The sequence below is a fragment of the Haliotis asinina genome, chromosome 3 (assembly GCF_037392515.1).
Source record: "Haliotis asinina isolate JCU_RB_2024 chromosome 3, JCU_Hal_asi_v2, whole genome shotgun sequence".
Lineage (NCBI taxonomy): Eukaryota > Metazoa > Mollusca > Gastropoda > Lepetellida > Haliotidae > Haliotis > Haliotis asinina.
In genome coordinates, this window is record NC_090282.1 from 26,134,000 (window position 1) to 26,154,900 (window position 20,901).

General features: G+C 38.2%; 1 protein-coding gene across 1 annotated transcript in view; it reads right to left on the reverse strand.

Annotated features, from left to right (window-relative positions):
- The window catches only part of LOC137276704 (neuropeptide receptor 15-like), a 29,500-nt gene extending 8,837 nt beyond the window's left edge, over window positions 1-20,663 (reverse strand). Inside the window, exon 1 of the mRNA XM_067808324.1 lies at window positions 20,163-20,663. Within this exon, the coding sequence (XP_067664425.1) occupies window positions 20,163-20,638 (476 nt within the window). The 5' untranslated portion in view covers window positions 20,639-20,663. The remainder of the gene's footprint in view (window positions 1-20,162) is intronic.
- Between the last annotated feature and the right edge of the window lie 238 nt (window positions 20,664-20,901).

Consider the following 20,901-nt stretch of genomic DNA (forward strand, 5'->3'; position numbering starts at 1 on the left):
AAAATTGAGTTTTCTCTTAGCTTTGCGACAATCCTGAATAGATATGGTTTTTTAAAATGAAATTAATATTTCAAAAATGATTTCCTTTTTTAAATATTTGAATAAAAAAGAGAAAAGAATATTTCAGAAAATGTAATATCTTAAAATTATTTCATTTTCATTGTAATGCTCTTTTATATTTCATATACTGTTTGATTTTATACTTTAGGCATGATTTCAACCATATTTCAATGCAAAATATGATGTTAAATCATGAGAGAATATGAATAAATAATTATGTGTATAGGAGTACAATACAATTCTTTCTTAATTTCTATTTTGTTTAAGTGTGCAAATTTGCTTTCATTGATCAGGGATCATATTACAATTTTTTTTCCTTATTTGTATTACAACTTTTGCTATCCAACGGTAGATTAATACAGCTCCTAACGTCACTTCCATTACCTTATATGGCATCAATAAGATGCAGGCGACCTAGTTCAGATGAAGTGGGAAGGGTCATAAACGACACGTAAATATTATTGCAAGTATTTCATGTATGTGGTTGAAACAGATTCCAAAAGATTCCAGAATGTAATGTTAACATTTCTCCTGGATAATACTTACGAAGATTTGATACATCGTGCTTGTTTTCCAAAATGTAAACAAGCGACTGACGTCTGACTGCCGATTTACATATGCAAATGACCACTAGGAGGCGTGTCTCGAGAGGAAAACCGGAAATACCGTTTGCCGCGATACAACGAGGTCCGAGTATAACTAGTTTCACCGTGTTCTTGTTCTGTAAGTTTACAGAATCCAATACTTGAAAGTGGAAAATGACTATATTCTAGTACTGAGACATAATTCATCTTTAAAAAGACAGGCGAGTATCAAGGCATATTTCCATGTACGCTAGATAGTTTGCAAGCCTTATATTAAGATAGTATTAGTGCTTGTCTTAACAGTTTGATCAACAATCATATGTAAGTACGGGGTTTGTTTCCATAAAGGTAGCTATGCCCCCGAAAACCCACGTGCGAGTTTCCTATTAGAACAAAACAGTTGCTGTAATACGCTCGTGTAAAACTTATGCAAACAGGTTTTGTCAACGTGATATGGATGAATGGAATATTTCGTCACAGTTTCCAATAGCTACACGTACTTCTCATTTCATATATTCTATACCTTCCAGTATTAGTGCCACCTCATGTTGTTCCCATGTACTGCGCCGGGTTTTCTCTAATTTTTCAATCCTGTCCAAAATCCGGGATTTCCACTCGATTACACTTTCATATTACTGCTGGAGATCCCATACAACACAGGGAGGTCATGTTCCACTGGTTGGATCCCGCTCATTTAAAGTAGATTTCTGGCTATTCAGCTGCTGTATGAAGGCAGGAGATGAAATCTCTTGCCCACTTAATATCGGATTTTTAGTTTGTTTCTGGCACGTCCTAGTTAATCCTTATTGATAAGGTACTATAGATTGGTTGACCATTTCCGGGCAGTATATAAAGGGTCGTTACCAGCCAATAATCTTTTCTCCTCCTGATTACTATCGGGATAAGTAAAGAGACTACACATGTGCAATGTCATGGCTTCAAAGTCAAACTTAATTGGGACTCCTTTCCAGTTTACAGACATTAATGAGCAGTTTATTCCATAAGGGCCACGTCAATCAGCATGTCAGTCAGTTGAAGTACGTTAAAGTGAATACAAATTGTTCTGAAAAATAAATTACATGACGTGAATGTTTAAATTAGGATCTTTCAAGGTTTTTTACGGAAACATTTAATGAATCTAGACTCGCGTAATCAATTTATGAAACGATCAAACTGTCATAACAATGGCATTTAATGTTATCATAGCATAATTTATTATTCTATTTTCCCCTTCTCGAAGCGACCAAGGAGTGATTACCACAACTTGATATGCTGAGCAACGTTATTGGTTGGGATATTTCACTGGGAATATGTACTTGTTTTGGCACATGCATATATTTTCTCAGTCTTAATTTCAAATTTGTCTTGTCACATACTGGGGCTTTGCAGAAAAAGCTGTTTATATTATCATGCGTATGTTACTTCTTAAGTCCCATAGTCACCTGCACAGGCTGGATTTCATGTAATAGACTACAAGGCACATACATAAGGACTGACGGCAACCTGTGTTATAATCCAAGTTGTATTATTTGAGTTTGATAAATGTCCTGTCCAAAAACTTGTGATTGAACTATTTGTGCAGTATAAAGAAACTATGTTATTAGCAAGACAAATTGAGTATAAGCCCATCCGATCGCTTATTCTTGTGACGTTAATACGAATTCTCTGAGCAGTATGTCTCTGATTATGTATACCAGAACGGTAAACGTGTTTGTGTAACTATCTGGTACGTGTCAGTGCCAGGCGTCATGGTTAATCGTTATTCACACGTGTTTCTTTATAAGGTCTTCACAGTGATGCATTTATATGCGTTTTGAGATGCCTAATTAATGGGATCGAATGGACAGGCTCGTACCCCAGACTGATGCCCGTACTGTAGATCAGTGGATTGTCTGGTCGAAGAGTAGATTCTACCTGGAATATTGCCGAGCGCGGCGTTAAACAACAACAGCTACAGTAACAGCAACAAATCTGAGATACAATCCACTCATTCCATCATATCTAAAATAATCCATCCCTCACACCATGAAACTCAAGTATGGGCAATATACAGATACACAACACCATAAAAAAATAAACAAAAAAAAAGAAAAAGAAAGAAACCAAACAAACCAAACTAACAAAACAAGCAAGCAAACAAAAACCACACCAAACACTTAGCTGAAATAGTTTTCACATTCATATTGTGGAATGATATGTCGATTTTTTACGGTCAGGTGCGCTGTAATTTGTGAAGGGTGTCATCTACCTTTGACAAAACGCAATAACAACCGACCCATATATTCAGCTTTTAAGTTGTGGTAGCGATTACCCTGACATTCTGTTTATCTGACAGATTCAGTCATTTAAATACATAGTATGAGCATATTAGCACTATTTACCCTTGTGACACATTTAGGATAAAAGTTTAAGAAAAGGACACAAAAACAAACATTTTCCGAAATAAGGAATGTCCTCTACTTCTCGTAAATAGTTTGCTTTGACGAGATTCCGGATAAAGCATTACTAACACGTATGGTGGATATCCTGTACGACATCCACAACCGTTAGGCGTCTTTAAGAACATTTTGACAGACAGACAGACAGTTTATTTGCGTAATATCGTCCTAGTGGACTATAATACAGTTATACAGCTATTTAATCGATGTACAGTGGTCAAATGGGTGCAGATCTTAAACACATTTAATAGCTTTTGATAAAGGTCCTAAAGCACATTTTATCACTTTTGCATGTACGTTTTGAACATGTTTCATATGCATGTTGAGTTTTTTTTAGACCAAGTAGAAAAGCATCGCCTTCACCTCATGTCTTCCTAAGTCAGTGTGAACACTTCCACAATGAGAGCTACAAAATACAAATTTCGCACTAACTGACATTACACCTCAGCCTGTTGTTAATTGAACGACAAATTGCCTGCAACATTTTGAAACTTCCATCTGTGAGTGAGAGATCTGCATGGGATAGACTGACTTTTGAATTTTATGCGTCATGTCTTGCAGACTGGAAAGCTGAGGAGTTTTTCTATTCTTTTATGAAGGGACACACAACGCACCAAACATCATGCTTCATCTACTGTCAAACGACACAATTACTTAAATCAGCCATTCACACGTCCTTCATTGTAAGAGGTGTCTTTGAGACAAGGTGTGAAAGGCTAATTGATTCCTTTCTTTGAGGACACATCAAAATTCCCCCAGGTACATATTACAGATAGGATTCTCTGAGAAATGAAAGCAATATAACTTTCATTAGACGTCATCAAACAACCTTACTTAATCATGGACTTTTTGTCAAATAGGATCAATTCCTTTAACGCTTTGTATCCTTCCAAGGAGGTAAAAACAAAGTCATTTACCTTAACACCAAGAGTTATCCGTTATATTTTTATTTGAATAATGAGTACAAGAAAACCAGGTTCATTTAACAAGCCATTCGTGAATTCCCATGGGGGTATTTGTTGACTACGGTGTTGACTAAGGTCTGCTGAATAAATACATTCTCAGTCAGAAAAAGTTTACCTGGTAACAGGTGTCCAAAATCGATAGACCATTTCCTTACCAACTGGTATAACTAACTTTAGTGTCAAAATGTCGAATGAAGATAAGTATGCCATATCTTTTTCGAACTGCTTTGAGGGAGGCTTGACAGAATGTGATAACTATATCGAAATGTGCATTCGTGAGTTTGATTTTACGCCGCTTTTCGCAATATTCTAGCACCATCACGACAGGGGACACCAGAAATGGGCTTCACATATAGTATCTAACTGGGGAATCGAACCTGGGTCTCCAGGCTTATGAGTAAACGCTTGAACCACCAAACTAACCCACCGCCTCTAATTTGGTTAGAGAGAAGTCCAGAGATTTAGAAAGAATTACAACTTTGAGCTTATTTGATATATGTCATTTGTAAATTGATATTTTGGATTATGAAGTATTTCGAAAATACTGAAGAAAATATATTAAAGTATTTAACAAAATTCATAATCGAAAGCTCTTTCTGAATACTTACGTTTTTTTCTGGATATCCCCTCCGCGGGTCATTTTCTGTGAGATCATTTCATGAAATAGGAGACGTTACTACCAAAAAGCTCTCGTTTTCTTGAAATTCGTCAATTTGGAAATTAATGGTGGAAGAGACTTCTGCCAATATATATTTTTTGTTTCGGCGGAGGATATTGCGACATTCTGACGAGCCTACTGTTGTCATATTTTGTTATCATGGCGCCACACTGACATTGTTTGTTATCACCACCTAGTACCATTAATGTACATGTTAATTATTTATTCTTAACTATCGTTCATGATCATGGTGTTGTCACAACCACACATTGATTGTCTGTTGTAGATACGTCTTGCGTTCTGCATCTACCAATGTTAATGATGTATACTCTTACACTTAGGGGAACGTGAACTTTGAAGTCATGTGCATTGGGTGTCGTTATGAATATGACGTTTTTCAGACAGGTCGATGAATCACTGTAGACCATTTTTCCGATACTTTTCTTCCATCTGTGCATGGTCAGGGTTCTCAGGGTCAAATAACACACTAATGACTGAAAACTGTAAACCGGAAAGTTTCATACTCCACTCACCTGACAAGGGGGATAACAGAACGAACAGCTTTGCTTTGAATGAAATGCACGTGGTGATGCATTCTCAAAAAACATCAATCATTATTGTATCAACATTGATTCAATCCCATATATCTCCCAATTTCGACAATCGTACATTGAAAGTATAGTTTTTGGAAGAGTAGGTCACAGCATATCCTTTCATCCCGATTTTAGCAATGTTCCAGCACCATCACGACTGATAACATCAACAATCAGCTCACCTCATTGTAGCTACGCCACGGAGAAAAGTATCTGTGTCTAAACACCAGGCTACCCGACATAGGTAATATGAAATTATTGAATTTGATTGATCCAAAGCAGGGACAATTACTGTACAATTACAGTTACCATGTATCACACTTACTCCTAGTCGATGCGATTTCATTTTCCAATTTTAAATGTAGAAAGGATATCAAGTCTCACAGATTTCAGATGTCTAGAACAACCATCACACCTATCTGCATTTCTAGGAGCAGAGTAAAGCAGGTAAAAAACTCCTCCAAGCACGATATCAGCACAGTTACAGATACACTTGACACTTCAAGACCAATAAATCTGAATCTAAATTCTTGATTGACAACATTAACGTATTTAAGGCACACGTGGAAAACATCAGGAAGACATTTCGACCTTCTAAGACTGTTGAGATGGTAATTTACTGAGGATGTTAGAACATTAGACGCCCAGATCCCGATAATTGTCTGGTATGCTACGAGGAACAAGAATACATCTCACAGAAAAACATGTTGGTTGAATTAAATACACAACAAGATGCAACATGATTTACTTCATTTATTTACACACATGGTCACTATTTTCATGACATAGAAACATTCCAGGCTGTCGTTATAAATGCCATTATAAACAAACGCTGAATGAAATTGTTGAATCATAGTTCTTGTATGCATAGATATTCAATTTGAAATTGAGCACCGTTATATGCATACAAGGACGCAGAGTCCTTGACCACATCAAGAATACGCACATATGTTGCAGTCAGATTCCTGCTACAGAAAAACCTGTAGGATAACAAAGGAATGAATACATCGGTAGTTTGTCACGCACATGTGGAAACGTGGACGCGGCTTTTTTTGTATTGTTAATATTGTACACACCTATATTTTCATGTTGTATCTTAGTGGCAACACAGTGATTAATAAGTCAACATATTGTAGTTAAGGCTAACTGATAATCTGGTTCGAGTGAGTGAGTGAGTTTCGTTTTACGCCACCTGTAGCAATATTCTAGCAATATCACTAGTAATTGGCTTTCCCCATTGTATCCATGTGTGGAATCGAACCTGGGTTCGGTATGAAGAGCAAACGCTCTCACCACGAAGTTCGACGTCTACTTGGTATTGATGTCACCAACGGGATACTGGTTTAAATTGCAGCCTTAATGGTCTGAATTAGAAAACAAAAGGAACGTTACGATGATAATCTTGATTTAAAACAGTATTTGAATTCAGTTTAATATGAGTTGAATATTCCAATGCAGTACATGCACTTATTGATATACTGACAACAATGAAACGCTTCATATCTATACACTTTACTACCCTATACTATGAATATGTTTGTATTCATGGTAAAGAGGTAATTTGGGTAGTTAGATATAGGATATAGGATATTTATATAGCGCATATATCCACGCACTAGTGCATGCTCTAGGCGCTGGTATTTTTACCTCGATCACTGGATGTCAATCTCAACGGCACATCCTATTTCAATGTCCACTCCCCGGGGATTATACAACTCTTGCTGCCGCTATTGTGGCTCTCTCATCCTAACGTGGTACTTTGTCCAAATTTACTGCACGTTGCTGTACCCGCAACTAGGTGTATGCACGTGTTCATGTTGCCACAATCTGGTCATATACCAACGGATCCGTGGGTTCTTTCAAGTGCGCAAGGTTGTGTACTGTACACTAGGGGCTGTGACAACACTGAAAGAGTTTTAACACAAAGTTGACTCCAAGGTTTTTACACCCGGTCACAGGTGGGCTCGACCCCGAAACCTCAACCTCGCTGGATCACTAGCCTGGCGCCTTAGCCAGCTCGCCACCATGCCCCCGCACGAAAACATCCTCAAAACTATTATACATATAACTAGCTTTTCTGTCTTATCTTTTCACCTTAACGTCTGTTATGGGAGTAAGTAAACATATCGGGAAGAAATCCGCTTTGCTAGACTAATTTAATACCAACTTGCAGAACACAGACAGGAATCCATGTTTTAACTTTTTGTGCACGTGACTATTATACAACTTTCAGAAGCTGAACACTACTTTTGCAGTCACACAAAAACAGTGATGATGATGATAATAATAACGTATGTCAACAAACGACATTTCCAGTTGAACGTGTATGAGGTATGTCGATGTGAATTCATAGCAAACTCTCAACTGACTGTGTCTCATACTGTATTGAGCTTGTATAGGGGAACACTGGAGTGAGACGAAAGAAAATAATGTAATCACTGACCAGATTCAGTCATCAATTCAGTTTCCGTGGTTCGTGTGTTCGTGTGTTCGTGGATGAATGGTATAGAAGCTACTAAATACAGCATTATCGTCAGTCCACGAAGAAAGATAGGACATGGGTGGTCAACTTTGTGTTCGCTTCCACTGCTATCATGTGATTTTGTTTTACTAACGTCTTACGACAGGTATACAAATGATAAATTACTATAAAACATATTTTCCCAATACTGAACCATACGAACCGCAGCAAATAATTATTTCTAAATCAGTTTGTGGGAAGAAGTAGAGCTACGTAGGTATATATGTATTAATAAACTCATATAAATAAAAACGAATAAAAATATCACACAGACTAAAATGTATCAATATTTGTTCTTCAATAATAAATAAGATCTTGTTCAATATATAAGTGTGGGGTTACGCTGGTAAGAAAGTATTGATTAACGCACTGCAGGCTACAGATAAACGTTAATCTAATCTTTGGACTCTACGGCCTGCACCACAAGCTATATTTGATATGTACATTACCTCAATCATTGTACAACCTGTCAGTCAAACATAGTCATCTGTCACTCACGTTGTATATTACTTTATTAATCACTTTTTATAAACGTTGACTGATATCAAAGATCGTACGGTGGTTTCTTTACATTTAAAACAGATATACGCAGAAAATTGTCTTTTTTCTAATACATTTCTGACCGGGCATAATTTCATGGTGAATAGTCAGCTTCAGTAGGTTTGGTTTGATATAACTCTGTAATTGCGAACAGCAATCCCACATCATAAAGATGTAATAACTGTCTATTTATTGATATCTCTTTGCATACACCATCTGTTCTGAGGAGGTCATTTTCTTGAACCACAGACGGATTAATCACCAAACCAGTACTTTTCTGTTCGTAAAACGAAGCAACCGTCTCTCAAAGGACGGACTTGCGAGTGATATGCCGCCATAACGTTTAAGGTTAGCCTTTGACAGCAAGACGAAATCATCCTTGTGTGATAATAATCGAAGAGTGCACTGTTGTGATTTTACTGTCTATTTTATGCCATTGAATGTGAAAAATCATCTTCAAACATCATTACTTAAAGATTAGGTAGGACCGTAAATTATCTGTTCGAGGCGGTATGGTATTAGAATGAAGGTCATAACGTGGTGTTTATGGCCTCTGGTGGTTTACTTATTGCGCATGGCTAACATGGAATATGCTCTAAGAGATTGAGCATTACAGTTTGACGATGAGAATCAGCTTACGGAGACTCGAGACTGGAGAATCTGAAAGCGTTGACTATCTGTAGATGGATATTAGGGTTCAAGGAATGAATCATTTCTTCGTCGGATTGTGAAGAATGTTTTTAGAGCTTTATTATAAATGACGGAAAAGTAGACGACAGTAACTGATAACCATGCTTTGTCACTTTAACAGAACTTGATGAATAACTATGGTTATTTGGGGCGTTGATTCACAGCAATTCTGATTATGGAATTACAGCTTTCACATTTGCGCAAATGCTCTTACAACAATTCAACATCTCAAAGCCAGAGGATAATCAGTCTGAAGTATTAACTTGATACGATTGGACAATGAGGCGTAACAAGCAAAACATATATGAAAGGATAACTGCCAGTTTGTGATACTATCACGCGTCCGTATAAAGGAAAAGCATGACTTGCTCTCTATACAGATGGTAACCAAACCTCAGACATAAGCTTTCAAGATTAAAGTGTTAGTGAGAGGAGGTAGGAACACATGCCATATATATTACGGAAAAGCATTCGAACAGAATATATGACCTATGATCAGAAGAAGCCATGGCCTAACAAGGCCTTTGATGGATACGAGTACCTTTGAGAAGCTGAGTTATTAACGAGAAATGTATCCAAGGAATTGGAAAACATTTTTGCTGTTTTAGAGGACATACGCCATTGAGAAATGTAGGCACCATCAGTAGAAGCAGGAATATCATACTGGATCTATGGGGACACCGTCGAATGGTACACAATGGATACCAGCGATTAATTGTTCAAGAAATATGTTATAGTATCTCATGGTCATGCCGAACATGAAGTAATAAACGTGCTCACTTGAATTGAGAACCCCCTGACATAAGTTGCATTTCTATTATAAATGAAAAGGAACGGTGCCAGACACATGGCATGTTCAACCAAATTACAAATCGTCCAAACAAACACCCCCCAGACTCAGCAAACGGAGGACTTCAGCGTTACGACTGAACCAGACCTGTTGTGAACGGGTGACCCTGTAATCAACTCAAGCACACACTAATCTGTTATAACGGCGGGACTTGTAGACATGTGTTCCGGCGATGATTTGATTCCAACCACTTTTGAGAAAGCGGAATTTATTTTTCATCCGCCTGTCAGAATCCTGCTTGATCAAACATGACGTCATGTCAACGTCAACGCCGATAGAGGACAAGGAAACAGTAATTGCATTTTCGTTCAGAGTTCTATATCTGAGCCAATGTGGGCATGTAGGGTTCATTCTCGACGCCTCGGTAGGCTTATTTATAGTAGGCAGTGCAACATGTCCTTGAGTGGTTTTGTGAAGAATCAATGTAATGACATAATGGAGGAAGATGGTGTATTCATGGCTAGAACGTAATCAATTCTGCTTAAGACACTTAAGGAGCCCACGATCAAATTCCATATTGAGTTCTTTGAACTGAAACTAAACTAAAAAGAAAATGAATTTTGGTCTTAGTAAAATAAATGCATCGCCTTAATAATTTATGATACATATTTATCATTCAGCAAATATAAGTGGTCAGTACTCGTTTTGTAGGTGGCCTGAAATGATATAATGATGGCTATAATTGCTCTCCGAACTCTTCGTTACCGCACTGAAAGTAGGATGTCGCAATTGGAAAATAGATGTAATGTCACAATGGAAGTATACTTCATAGAATATAAACAGTATCTTTCGTGAAATCTATCAGTTCGGGAAATTCCGCACACCCCGATTTTGAGAGAATACACTGCGTGATAGAGTATGGAATTGAATCACAGCTCAGAAAGAGGAAATTAAGTGAACACCCACTACTACAGAAAAGAAAAAGGTAGAAATTTCGCATGTGTTCACAATAGTTAATGTAGTTTCTTTCAGTTGTTTACGACAACATTAGTTACCGTCATATTTCATAAATCTAGGTCACTAAATCGTCATATCTAAATCGATGCCAGTATCGAATGTTGTTTCAACATAATGATTGTACGGAAACGTTCCAGTCAGAGGTGCGATTGGTTTCAGGGTCTGCTAATAATGACCATTAGGACTGCAACCTTCCCTGAATATCATCTCAACCATCTTGCTCATGACACTGGTGAGGTGTTTTCGATGCAGAGCTTCAGCAGCTCCTGAAGATTGACTCCTTGTCTGTCCAGGTTCTGTACGTTGTGCTTCAGACACAAGATGTGTTCCATTGGACATGGACAGGCTAATAATACAAAAGGAGAGAATGTCGGTAGAACATACCTGTGTATGCTTGATCACAGTTCCGATATGCCTGTCTGTCATACGCACTAAGAAGCAACCCTAATCAGATCTTCCTTGGTGTTTTCAGCCTTCATCCAAGCCTTGCCAAATACCATGCCAAATGGTCCATGCAATGTTCTCAATAGCCTTCTTGACTTCACATCTTTGATGTAATCTCCGTGATGACAGTCTGAAGGGCTCTCAAATATTCTTCAGATAAGGTGATAAGGGTTGTAGCGTAACCAAGCGAAAGAAGAGGTCAAGATCCTCGCGCTCTGACGTAGCACGGATCCGTCCATGTCAGATCTTTCTGGTCCTTTACCTCATTACTTTGCCGACGTCACTGCGTCAATCTGCTTGTGATGAAGGTAACCAAACTGACAACCAACAGTGAGTGGAACAAATCATGCCTGTTATTCGTCACCTATCCACCGTCAGATAATCATCGCGAGCAATGTTAAGCAAGTCCACAGTCCAGAACAATATAACATTGCTCTGACTGTAAATATCTTATTGAATGAGTTCCATTCGTGGTTGCAAAACAAGCAAGCGCCTTAACCGTAACCCAATGAAAGGTGAATTACTCACATAGCCCTCAATGAAAGGTGAATTTATAAAATGAATTCACCTTTTGATGGCAATTCTTCGGTGAATTTATACACGGAGTTCGCTTGTTGATGGCAATGAAAGGTGACTTTACAAGGATAGTTTCCCTGTTGATAGCAAAGAAAGGTGAATTTATACAGGGAGATTGGTTGTTGATAACAAATGTAATTAGGTGAATTTATACAGGAGGTCTGGATTTATGCGAGAGTTCACCTGCAGCTGTTGCTTACTCGTTACAATTCCTGCATTTGTCGTAATATTTGGAGTTTGATTTTATGTCACAGTCTCGTTAAAGTTGAAGGAAATATCAGACGTTTATCACGTTTGAAAAATTCACGAAGAAGGGTAGTGAGTGAGTGTATACAATGTATTTATCGTCACATCGGCAATATTTCGGCCATACCGTGACGAGAACAATCACCTATCATCAGTAAATTCATAAATTTAAAAAAATAACTAATGACAAAGAACAGTAAAACAGAACGATGTCATCACAAAATTATAAACGGGCTATACATCACTAGCAGCTGAAGGTAGATAAAAACATTTGAGACCATGGGGACTAACCTGCATACCTTTTGCTACCTGCATGGACTCTGGTTGGATTTATAGCATCCCACGAAGGATAATAAAACGTATTTTGGGCTAGCAACCAAACAACGAGTAGATGTGAATGAACGATTTGAATACCAGCAAACATGAATACTAGATTACGAACAAACGCAACCACTAGTCTTTCATGCCAATTAACAAAACGTCAATTATTCGACTGATACGTAATTTTGAGCCGTTCAAATAAAATGAAACACATTGCGTTTCCTTAAGCGAAGCAATATATTACCAATGTCTAACATTTAATGTTTTTAGTACTCTTCTAAACCATTGTTTTGCGTTGTGGAATTATTGTTTTTCACCACAGCACCATCAAACCTAAACCTGTTAAGAACATGCGGCTTCTGTGTGAAAGATTCTGTGAGCAAGCATTAAGCATATACAGTTACATCTGAAAATTGCATCTCTGATCAAGTGGCTTAATTTCACTAAAACAGTAATTCATCGAGGCATTAAAGAATTAAATCAAATGTTGTTAATCATATTACCGCGCGTGCCACGTGGGGGACTGAATCAACACTGTACTTGTTTAAAACGTAAGGATGTGCACCTAATGGATTTCTGGCGCGCCGTCGACCATCTATCCTTTAACATCAAAGAATTACAAGGATGCAATTATTTTTTTCCTACCGATTCTGCATATCTTAATGTAATTAAACCGCACTGCACTTATAGAATTCAATCCTCGTACTGTAAAGAAGGTTTAGCGATGTTCTAGTCTGAGGGCATTACACTTGAGTTACTTTTTCGAATGAGTTCCTGCTGCTTCAATTACCAACAGCAAGGTTCTGCTCCAATGGACAATTTCAATTTCCCATATTATTACTCTCTGCTCTTAGTGAGTTGGAGATTCGAACATGGTTTAGACGAAAGTTGTGAACTCACTCAATTCAACCACCTTACACTGTGTCTTGTGCAGTAAACAGTGCTCCTCCTGTGGTTAGATGTACCGAGGGTTCTTTGGAGTTCGATAGATTCGGACTAACATTGCTTCAGTCTGATTATATCGGCATATGGACCTTTGTGCTGAAATTGTCCTATCATACATCGATTGTAACTTTGGGGCCGACATTACAGTTAAGGGGGCGGGGATTCAAAAAGTCAATATGTAACATGGTTATATTACCGCTCCGTAATAGCTCTAGGTATGAGTCTGTGAGCATTGTGCTAACGCGCTAAGCAACATTCCCACATCAAAGCGGAGAATTTATCATTAAGAACATTCAAGCATAATATACTGATGAGATCTTTCTTTATCGGTCATGTTAACCACAAACCATTTCATATAGAAAATGAGAATCAATTCCGATCTGATATATCTGACTGAGATACATGACAGTGCACCTCTGGGTACAAGGAGTGGATCCAGTTTCCTGTGATATTGCGGGAACAGCTCAACTCCTCATACCACGTACGCATATGAGTTAACGACACTCTTAGAAGATACATGTATATTCGCCTATATAATTACAGTAAATCATTAGGTCTCCAATATATATTCTGCCAGTGCACATGACAGTGTCTGTCAGGTCTGCCAGTGACCACTGAGAACAACAGCATCTGCGGTGTCAAGTCACGCAAAACTCAATGGTAATCTTCTAAATCAGCCAACACTTTTGCTCTATTCATCGCCTGGCAGTCGCTGTTAGTTTGGAGTCCCAAAGGATCGTCCTGAAACTGTCCTAAATTAACACTTGTGTGATGGGTTCGTCTCGTTTAGTAGCAGTGCTCTGTTTAGACCTTGGCTACTGCCTACGAGATAGAAATTGCTTTAATTTGACACGTACCAGTTGCCGTCATTAGCATGTTTCTCGGGGAGCCTGATTCGTTAGTGTTTTTCCCCTAATGTAATTGCGAAATAATGACATCAGGTAAGGATCGATCTGGGATCCTCCTTGTGTGTTCCTCGTGTCAAACAATCCACAACAGAGCCAATGTTTAAAAGTTGAATGATCACAAAGGGATTGTCGATTCATAATTTGACGCATGGTATACGTCAAATATGTGAATTTGTGTCAGTCTTGTGACTTGTATAAGTCTAATCTAATCCTACTGTCTACATTAGATATGTAGAACATTAGTTTCTTTGAGCTAAACACGCTCTATAGAAAGGCTCCTTTTTCATCTTCGAAAGCATAACATCCTCAGTGCAAAAGTATTTTTAAAGACGTATATTCTCTTTTGACAATGTCCACGATTTGCCCCCCAAATACCTAATGAGAGTTCCCCACCGATTAAGGTTATCACCTTTTGTTCTAAGTTAGTATTTTAGAGGGATGTGGCTGGGAAGGAAATTGTCAAGTTCTTTTAAATCATACAAGTGTTCATTTTAAAACTTATGGTCTCGTGATGATCGAGTTAGAATTGGTCCTTAGTACCATGCTTGTCGTAAGGTGCGAGTAACGGGATCGGATGGTCAAGTTCGTTTGACTTGATTGACACATGTCATCGTAACCCAAATGCGTAGATCCATGCTCATGATATTGATCACTGGATTGCCTGGTCCAGAATACATTTCTTACCGACCGACCACCATATATCTGTAGTAATGCTGAGTGTTGCATATGACAACTCACTCACTCTAAAAGCTGTGACATGACTAGGACTATGTTTACTAGGCTTCATAATTACATATGGCGATTTCACGTGATACTTTCTGACTCGGCAGTACCTTGTGACAAAATAGAAAAGCTCATCAATATAGCCATACCGCCTTACTGTGTGTTTGTATGCCGTCAGACATGATGTCGGTAGAATGATGTAGTAGTTTAAGTGTTCACTTGTGACATTTATCATTGTCCCTTGGGACAGTGTGTCAAGCAGTCATTAGTTTAACGTTCTCCGTCCAGACAGTGTTACAGTACCATTAAAGCCGTGTCCCCAAATCTCATGCTTACACTTAGACCAAACAGACACCGGACATACGATTGTACGTGTGTGTGCGTGCGTGCGCTCGCGCACATGTATGTGATGGGTTTGGCGTGAATCGACCATTTTTAACTTGACCTTATATCTGTAAGATAACTCCTTGCAACAGCCATCAAGACACGAAACCAGTTGATCCATGCATCATTGTCAAAATGGTCTGCCAAGACATAACTCGATAGAGTCCATGAAAAGCTGGCATTAGAAATACCTCCTTGCCTTTGAGCACACTATATCGTAAAAGGGTTTACTGTCACAGAGTGACATTCGCTAAACGAATCCACTTGGACAAATGAGTTCTGGAACTTTTTAAACTTTTCAGTGTCCCGCCCTCAGAGCAATCAATCCACAGAGAACCGCTGTATACAGTGTACCATGCTTTGAACATCGTTCTACGCCAGTGTCAGGTAACAGATCTACCAAAATGTCCTGTAACATGTTACGGTTGTAATTCTTTAAACCCAAGCCTCGGTGAGAAATGAGATTGAATATTGCCAAAATGCCAAATTGCGATACAGCATGATGTGTGTTGCAAATTGAATATATATTTCGATATATTCTTGAAAGTGTAACACATGGTTTAAGGTGATGAAATTACAGTTTCCTTTCTTTTGAAACAATGCCAGAGGCCACTGTCAGAAATTAGATCTGATTGTACAACAGATTAACTGAAAATGTTTTCAAAGTGGAGACTTCGCTTTAATGTTTGGGACCTGAGGAAACGTTTGTAGCGGCATTCGTCATTTTTTAAATCTTAATAACGCGGTTATGGTAAAATGGAGATACACTTACTGTGCTATGTGTTCGGTTTTAATCAAATTTAGAGCTATTATTATTTCGCCATATACCACTGATTTTCCAACAAAGTATGTTTATCTCAAATTTATCATGTCTGCGTGATTAAAATGTAAACACAGTACATGCTGTCTTGGAAAATGAGAGGTATATAAGGTGATTATATAACCAATCACAATCCAGTATTTAATGAAGTCATGGTAGAATTTGGTTTGTTTATCCTTACAACGAGTGCCGGTACCAACATACTTCTTTTATTCATATGATTTAAGTACCACGCAAATGCAATTATATGACCAGTAAACTTTCTCAGGACTATTAATGCATAATGACATAAAGAACATACAAATGTTATTAGTAGTTTTAACTGCATCACGAAAATTGCCGATCGTATCAAGTGAACCGGTTCGCGAAAAGTGTACTGCCATATATCGTACTGTGAAGTTCGAACGGCAATATACTGGTTAACCGGTATTATCGCCCATCCGTAGTACGAACACTGTTTGATGGATGGGTGTTTGAGTGATTGATATTGCTTTAATAACATGAAGTGTTACTGTGGGAATGTTCCGGACATGAAGTACCATATGAGAGAAAGCTGATAATGATCAGTCCAACGTGAAATAACGAAACGTTGCTTTTAACAAAACAAGCTAACACATGGATATATCGATAGTCTGAACAATAGCGCCTGGTTCAACATAGCTGTTCCTACATCAATAACAAACAAAACATACAGGGTCTGGTGCAATCGAATCAAATGCTCTCTCTCTCTCTCTCTCCCTCTCTCTCTCTCTCATCATCGTCAAAATGATCTGCCAATACACAACCTTATGTAATACATCTCTCCATATGTACTATATTTGAATTTATGTATATGAACATATATATAATGAAACGTGTGTGACTGTGATAGGTCAAGTTGTACACACTGCTTTCATATGGACACCATCTGTTTCATATGGACACCATCAAACGCCAGATCCATGCATGAGGGCAGTAATGAACTTTCGATCTTCTTGGCATAGCCTCCCAGCAGTAGAACAGGCTATGTAAGGGTTACGTTGAAATTAACTTGCCAGAAACAGCTAGACACAGAGCTGCTATGGCCTTATCTTCCTTATAGTGGATTTATCATTCGGCCCAATAAACCCTCAGTAATGACGTAATTTGCAAAGTATAAATCTCATAAGAGGAACCTGTCACTATAATTCAGATGCGTTGTCCAAACACCGAACCATTAACCCGTTTGTGTCTAACGACATGCCACCGTTTTCCGAAGTTTCCCGAAGTTTCCCGAAAGTATCTTAAATGTACTAAACTACTATGCTAGACTACGCATGTCTCTATCACTCCACTTTGAATCCTTTAAATGTATTTAGAACAATGTTTAACACTTTAGTCACACACATTCTAAACTCCATGTGATAGTATATGGAATTAGATAAAAGAATGGAATGAATGAAGAGATCCAGCTGAAAGCTAAAATGTTGATCCAGTAGCTCAAACCAACCTTAACCCAACATTTTTAACCCTTCTGCTCCAACAAGGGTTTCTCGGCCAGAGAAGCTGACAAGCCACACATTGATGACATGAGAAATGGACCAGGCACTCATCCGTCAGTTATATATAACCAGGACATACGCTTAACCGACAAACCCCAATTCAAGTCAGCCCAATGTCGTTCTCAGTGATATAATGGAATGGATAGTCTCTGTTTGCTAAATATGACACGTCGTTCTCATGTGTTTCTTTCCAACTTAGATGCATACTTGCCCTTGCAGATAATATTCGCAAATGATTTAGTTCGTAAGACGATTCACAAAGCGTCGAATGGCGTTCAATAATTGTTTATCCGGAATTTATCTGCATATGTATGCATCCTACTGGGGAATATTGAGACCCAATATCGCGTGACATGTCAGGGATGAGATATTCATATCCTTACGTAATCCCGAAAGAACGCGCTAACGTCAGATTTATCATACGCCTTGATCATCGTGTCAGTAGTGTTTTTGATAAAACAAAATGTTAGTCGATCAGCAGACTGAATTCATCTGAATCTGAGTATCAGAGAGGAACCAACAAAGAGTTAAAGGTTTGCTGTCGTGAATGAAAGAAGAGTCGTAGGATTGTGTACCTACGAAGTACAAATAGTCCGAAATTCCGAATACCATGTACATTACTCGTTGTAAAATTATAAAGAAAGAAAACGAAAAGGATGTGAAGCACAAACCTTTGACAAACATAACGAACGACAACCACTGTTCAGAGAACGCCCTATAAAGCTATCTACATGGAGCATTTGTCTGTTTTTCAATAATGCAGCAATTCCATGTCACCGCTCTGCAATCCCTTTTCGAAAAAAGGTACGATTATTGAAACTGGAATGACTAATCACATGAAATTAATCTTTGTACAAGTTCTTGACGCAAGGTTAACTTTGAAGAAGTACTCGCTGACAAAAACAGTGTATTTCACTTGAACCAGACAACCGGTCTCTCTGAACAGGAATATATTAGATTATCACTTCTCTTTGTCAACCAATGTGAGTGTTCTGTAAACACGGACTGTGTAGTATGTGAGATATATTGTTTTATTGCAAACTCTTAAAGGTAATAAATTGAAACGGATATATCTAGAATGAAAATGAAACTTTTATAAGCTATGATGTTTCATACGCCATAGCAAACGGTAGACCTGAACCCTTTAAATATTCGCATACCACACGATTCCATGACAGTTTCGATCTGATTCTATGCACAATGAATGTTCTGCTTTGCTGGAAAGGTCTGTCCAACAGCTGTTTAAATGTAAGCTATTCTGGCAAGGTATATATCTCTTCTGTTTCATGGACTACACAATCATAGCCCCTGCAGCGTATTAATGCACCATCGGTTACCTGCAGACACTGTTCGTTCGTACTCATTGTGAATACTATACGTGATTTGATAACGAAGAGTAACAGAATACGGCTTACATACGGTTTTAATCAATGATTCTTAGAACTACAAGCGCGTATGAAAGCGATTCCAAGAACGACTGAGGGATTAATTTGTAGGTTCTTTTAACAGACACCAGTAATGAATATCAGCAATAACGTCACAGAGTTGATGCCACTGTCTGCTAAACCAGCTAATGAAAGAACTGCACTGCGTACTAATTACAGATAATTAGAACATATGGTACCTTTGAAAAGAATATATGGCGACCTATTTCATGTAAAGCCCTTCTGCTTGGTAAAGCGTGTCTATGATATCCTCGCACATGTTTACTTTGTGCTCCGTTGAAAGGGTTTAGTGTAGCATACTTAAATACGTGATCATAGTTGTTGAAAAGTCAATAGAACCCGATGACATAATACCATTGTCGTAAAGTATCTTAACAATTTACTTATGTTTATGAATCTGCGTTCTGTTGTGCTCTCCGATATGTGGTTTGGTACATACATGCATGACAAAATATCCATTGTATTATTTATTCTGGCGTCAGTTTCGTTTCAAATGTTTTTTAAAGCAGAAATAATGATGATACATGTGAAAATGGTATATTACAGCACAAATGTGCATATATCGAATGTCAGATTTTCGATTGTCACAGTGATGCACAGAGTGTGTATTTATATTGTATACAGCAAAGATTATGCCCATGTGAAATTAAACATTTATGTCTCTCACTGTATCTTATATAGCGATACATTTACATCCATATGTTTAGCAGTTGTGTCGTTCAGTACTGTCTGTGTGTACCTGGTCATATCACCCATACACTATTTAGTTTGGGTATTGTGTATGTTCACGCATAGATGCCGATTCATAGTCAGGTAAGAAATAAACGCTAGATCGATGCTCACCATGTCAATCACTAGATTGTCTGGTCCAGGCATGATTATTTACACACCAAGCTGGAATATTGCTGAGAGCGGCGTGAAATAAGAAACAAACTACCGCTTTGTTTATTGACGTATATCTATGTTCTACTTACCTTTCAATGCACACGGACACCAGACAGAGCACAGAGGCGTAAAGGGACACTGTCATTATAAACCGATTAGACTTGCAAGCAATCGGACCTAGGATCCAACCAGTCCTCATCATGAACTGGATAATTTCGGGTATTCCAAACATCATGATCAATAAGTCCGCTATAGCCAGATTCATTATAAACAAGTTGGTTATTGACTGCCGCATTTTCCTATCTAACAGAATAACAAATATGACTAATCCGTTCCCGACGACACCAATGATGACAATGACAAGAAAGACGACAGACAACCCTACAATTGTCCACAGGCTGGTTGTAGCTGGAGACATCGGGCCAAGGTGGGAACCAGTACCCACATCAGAGCTTGTGATGTTTGTCAAGTTGTCATCAGACATAAACATGACCACTGGAGTCACATTGGATGTGTTCAGGCCTGAAGGTGCTGTTGTGTAATTAAAGCTCACATTCATAGCCATGTTTCGTTTTTGAATATACTTGAAGTCGGAGTCCCAATTCCTATTAAACACACACGTTGTTAAATAACAAAGTTGTTCGATCACTTGAACATTACGTGGTCGATAGAAAACTGCATTTCAAAAACAACAGTCTTTCACAACCACAGCAGGACTGGAATGTTTTCGTTACTTTTAATAACTCTCCTCCACTGTGTTCCCTGCACCACATGTTACATCTCGGTATTTGTCAATACAAATTCACAAGCGCCTGATTTCGTATCAGT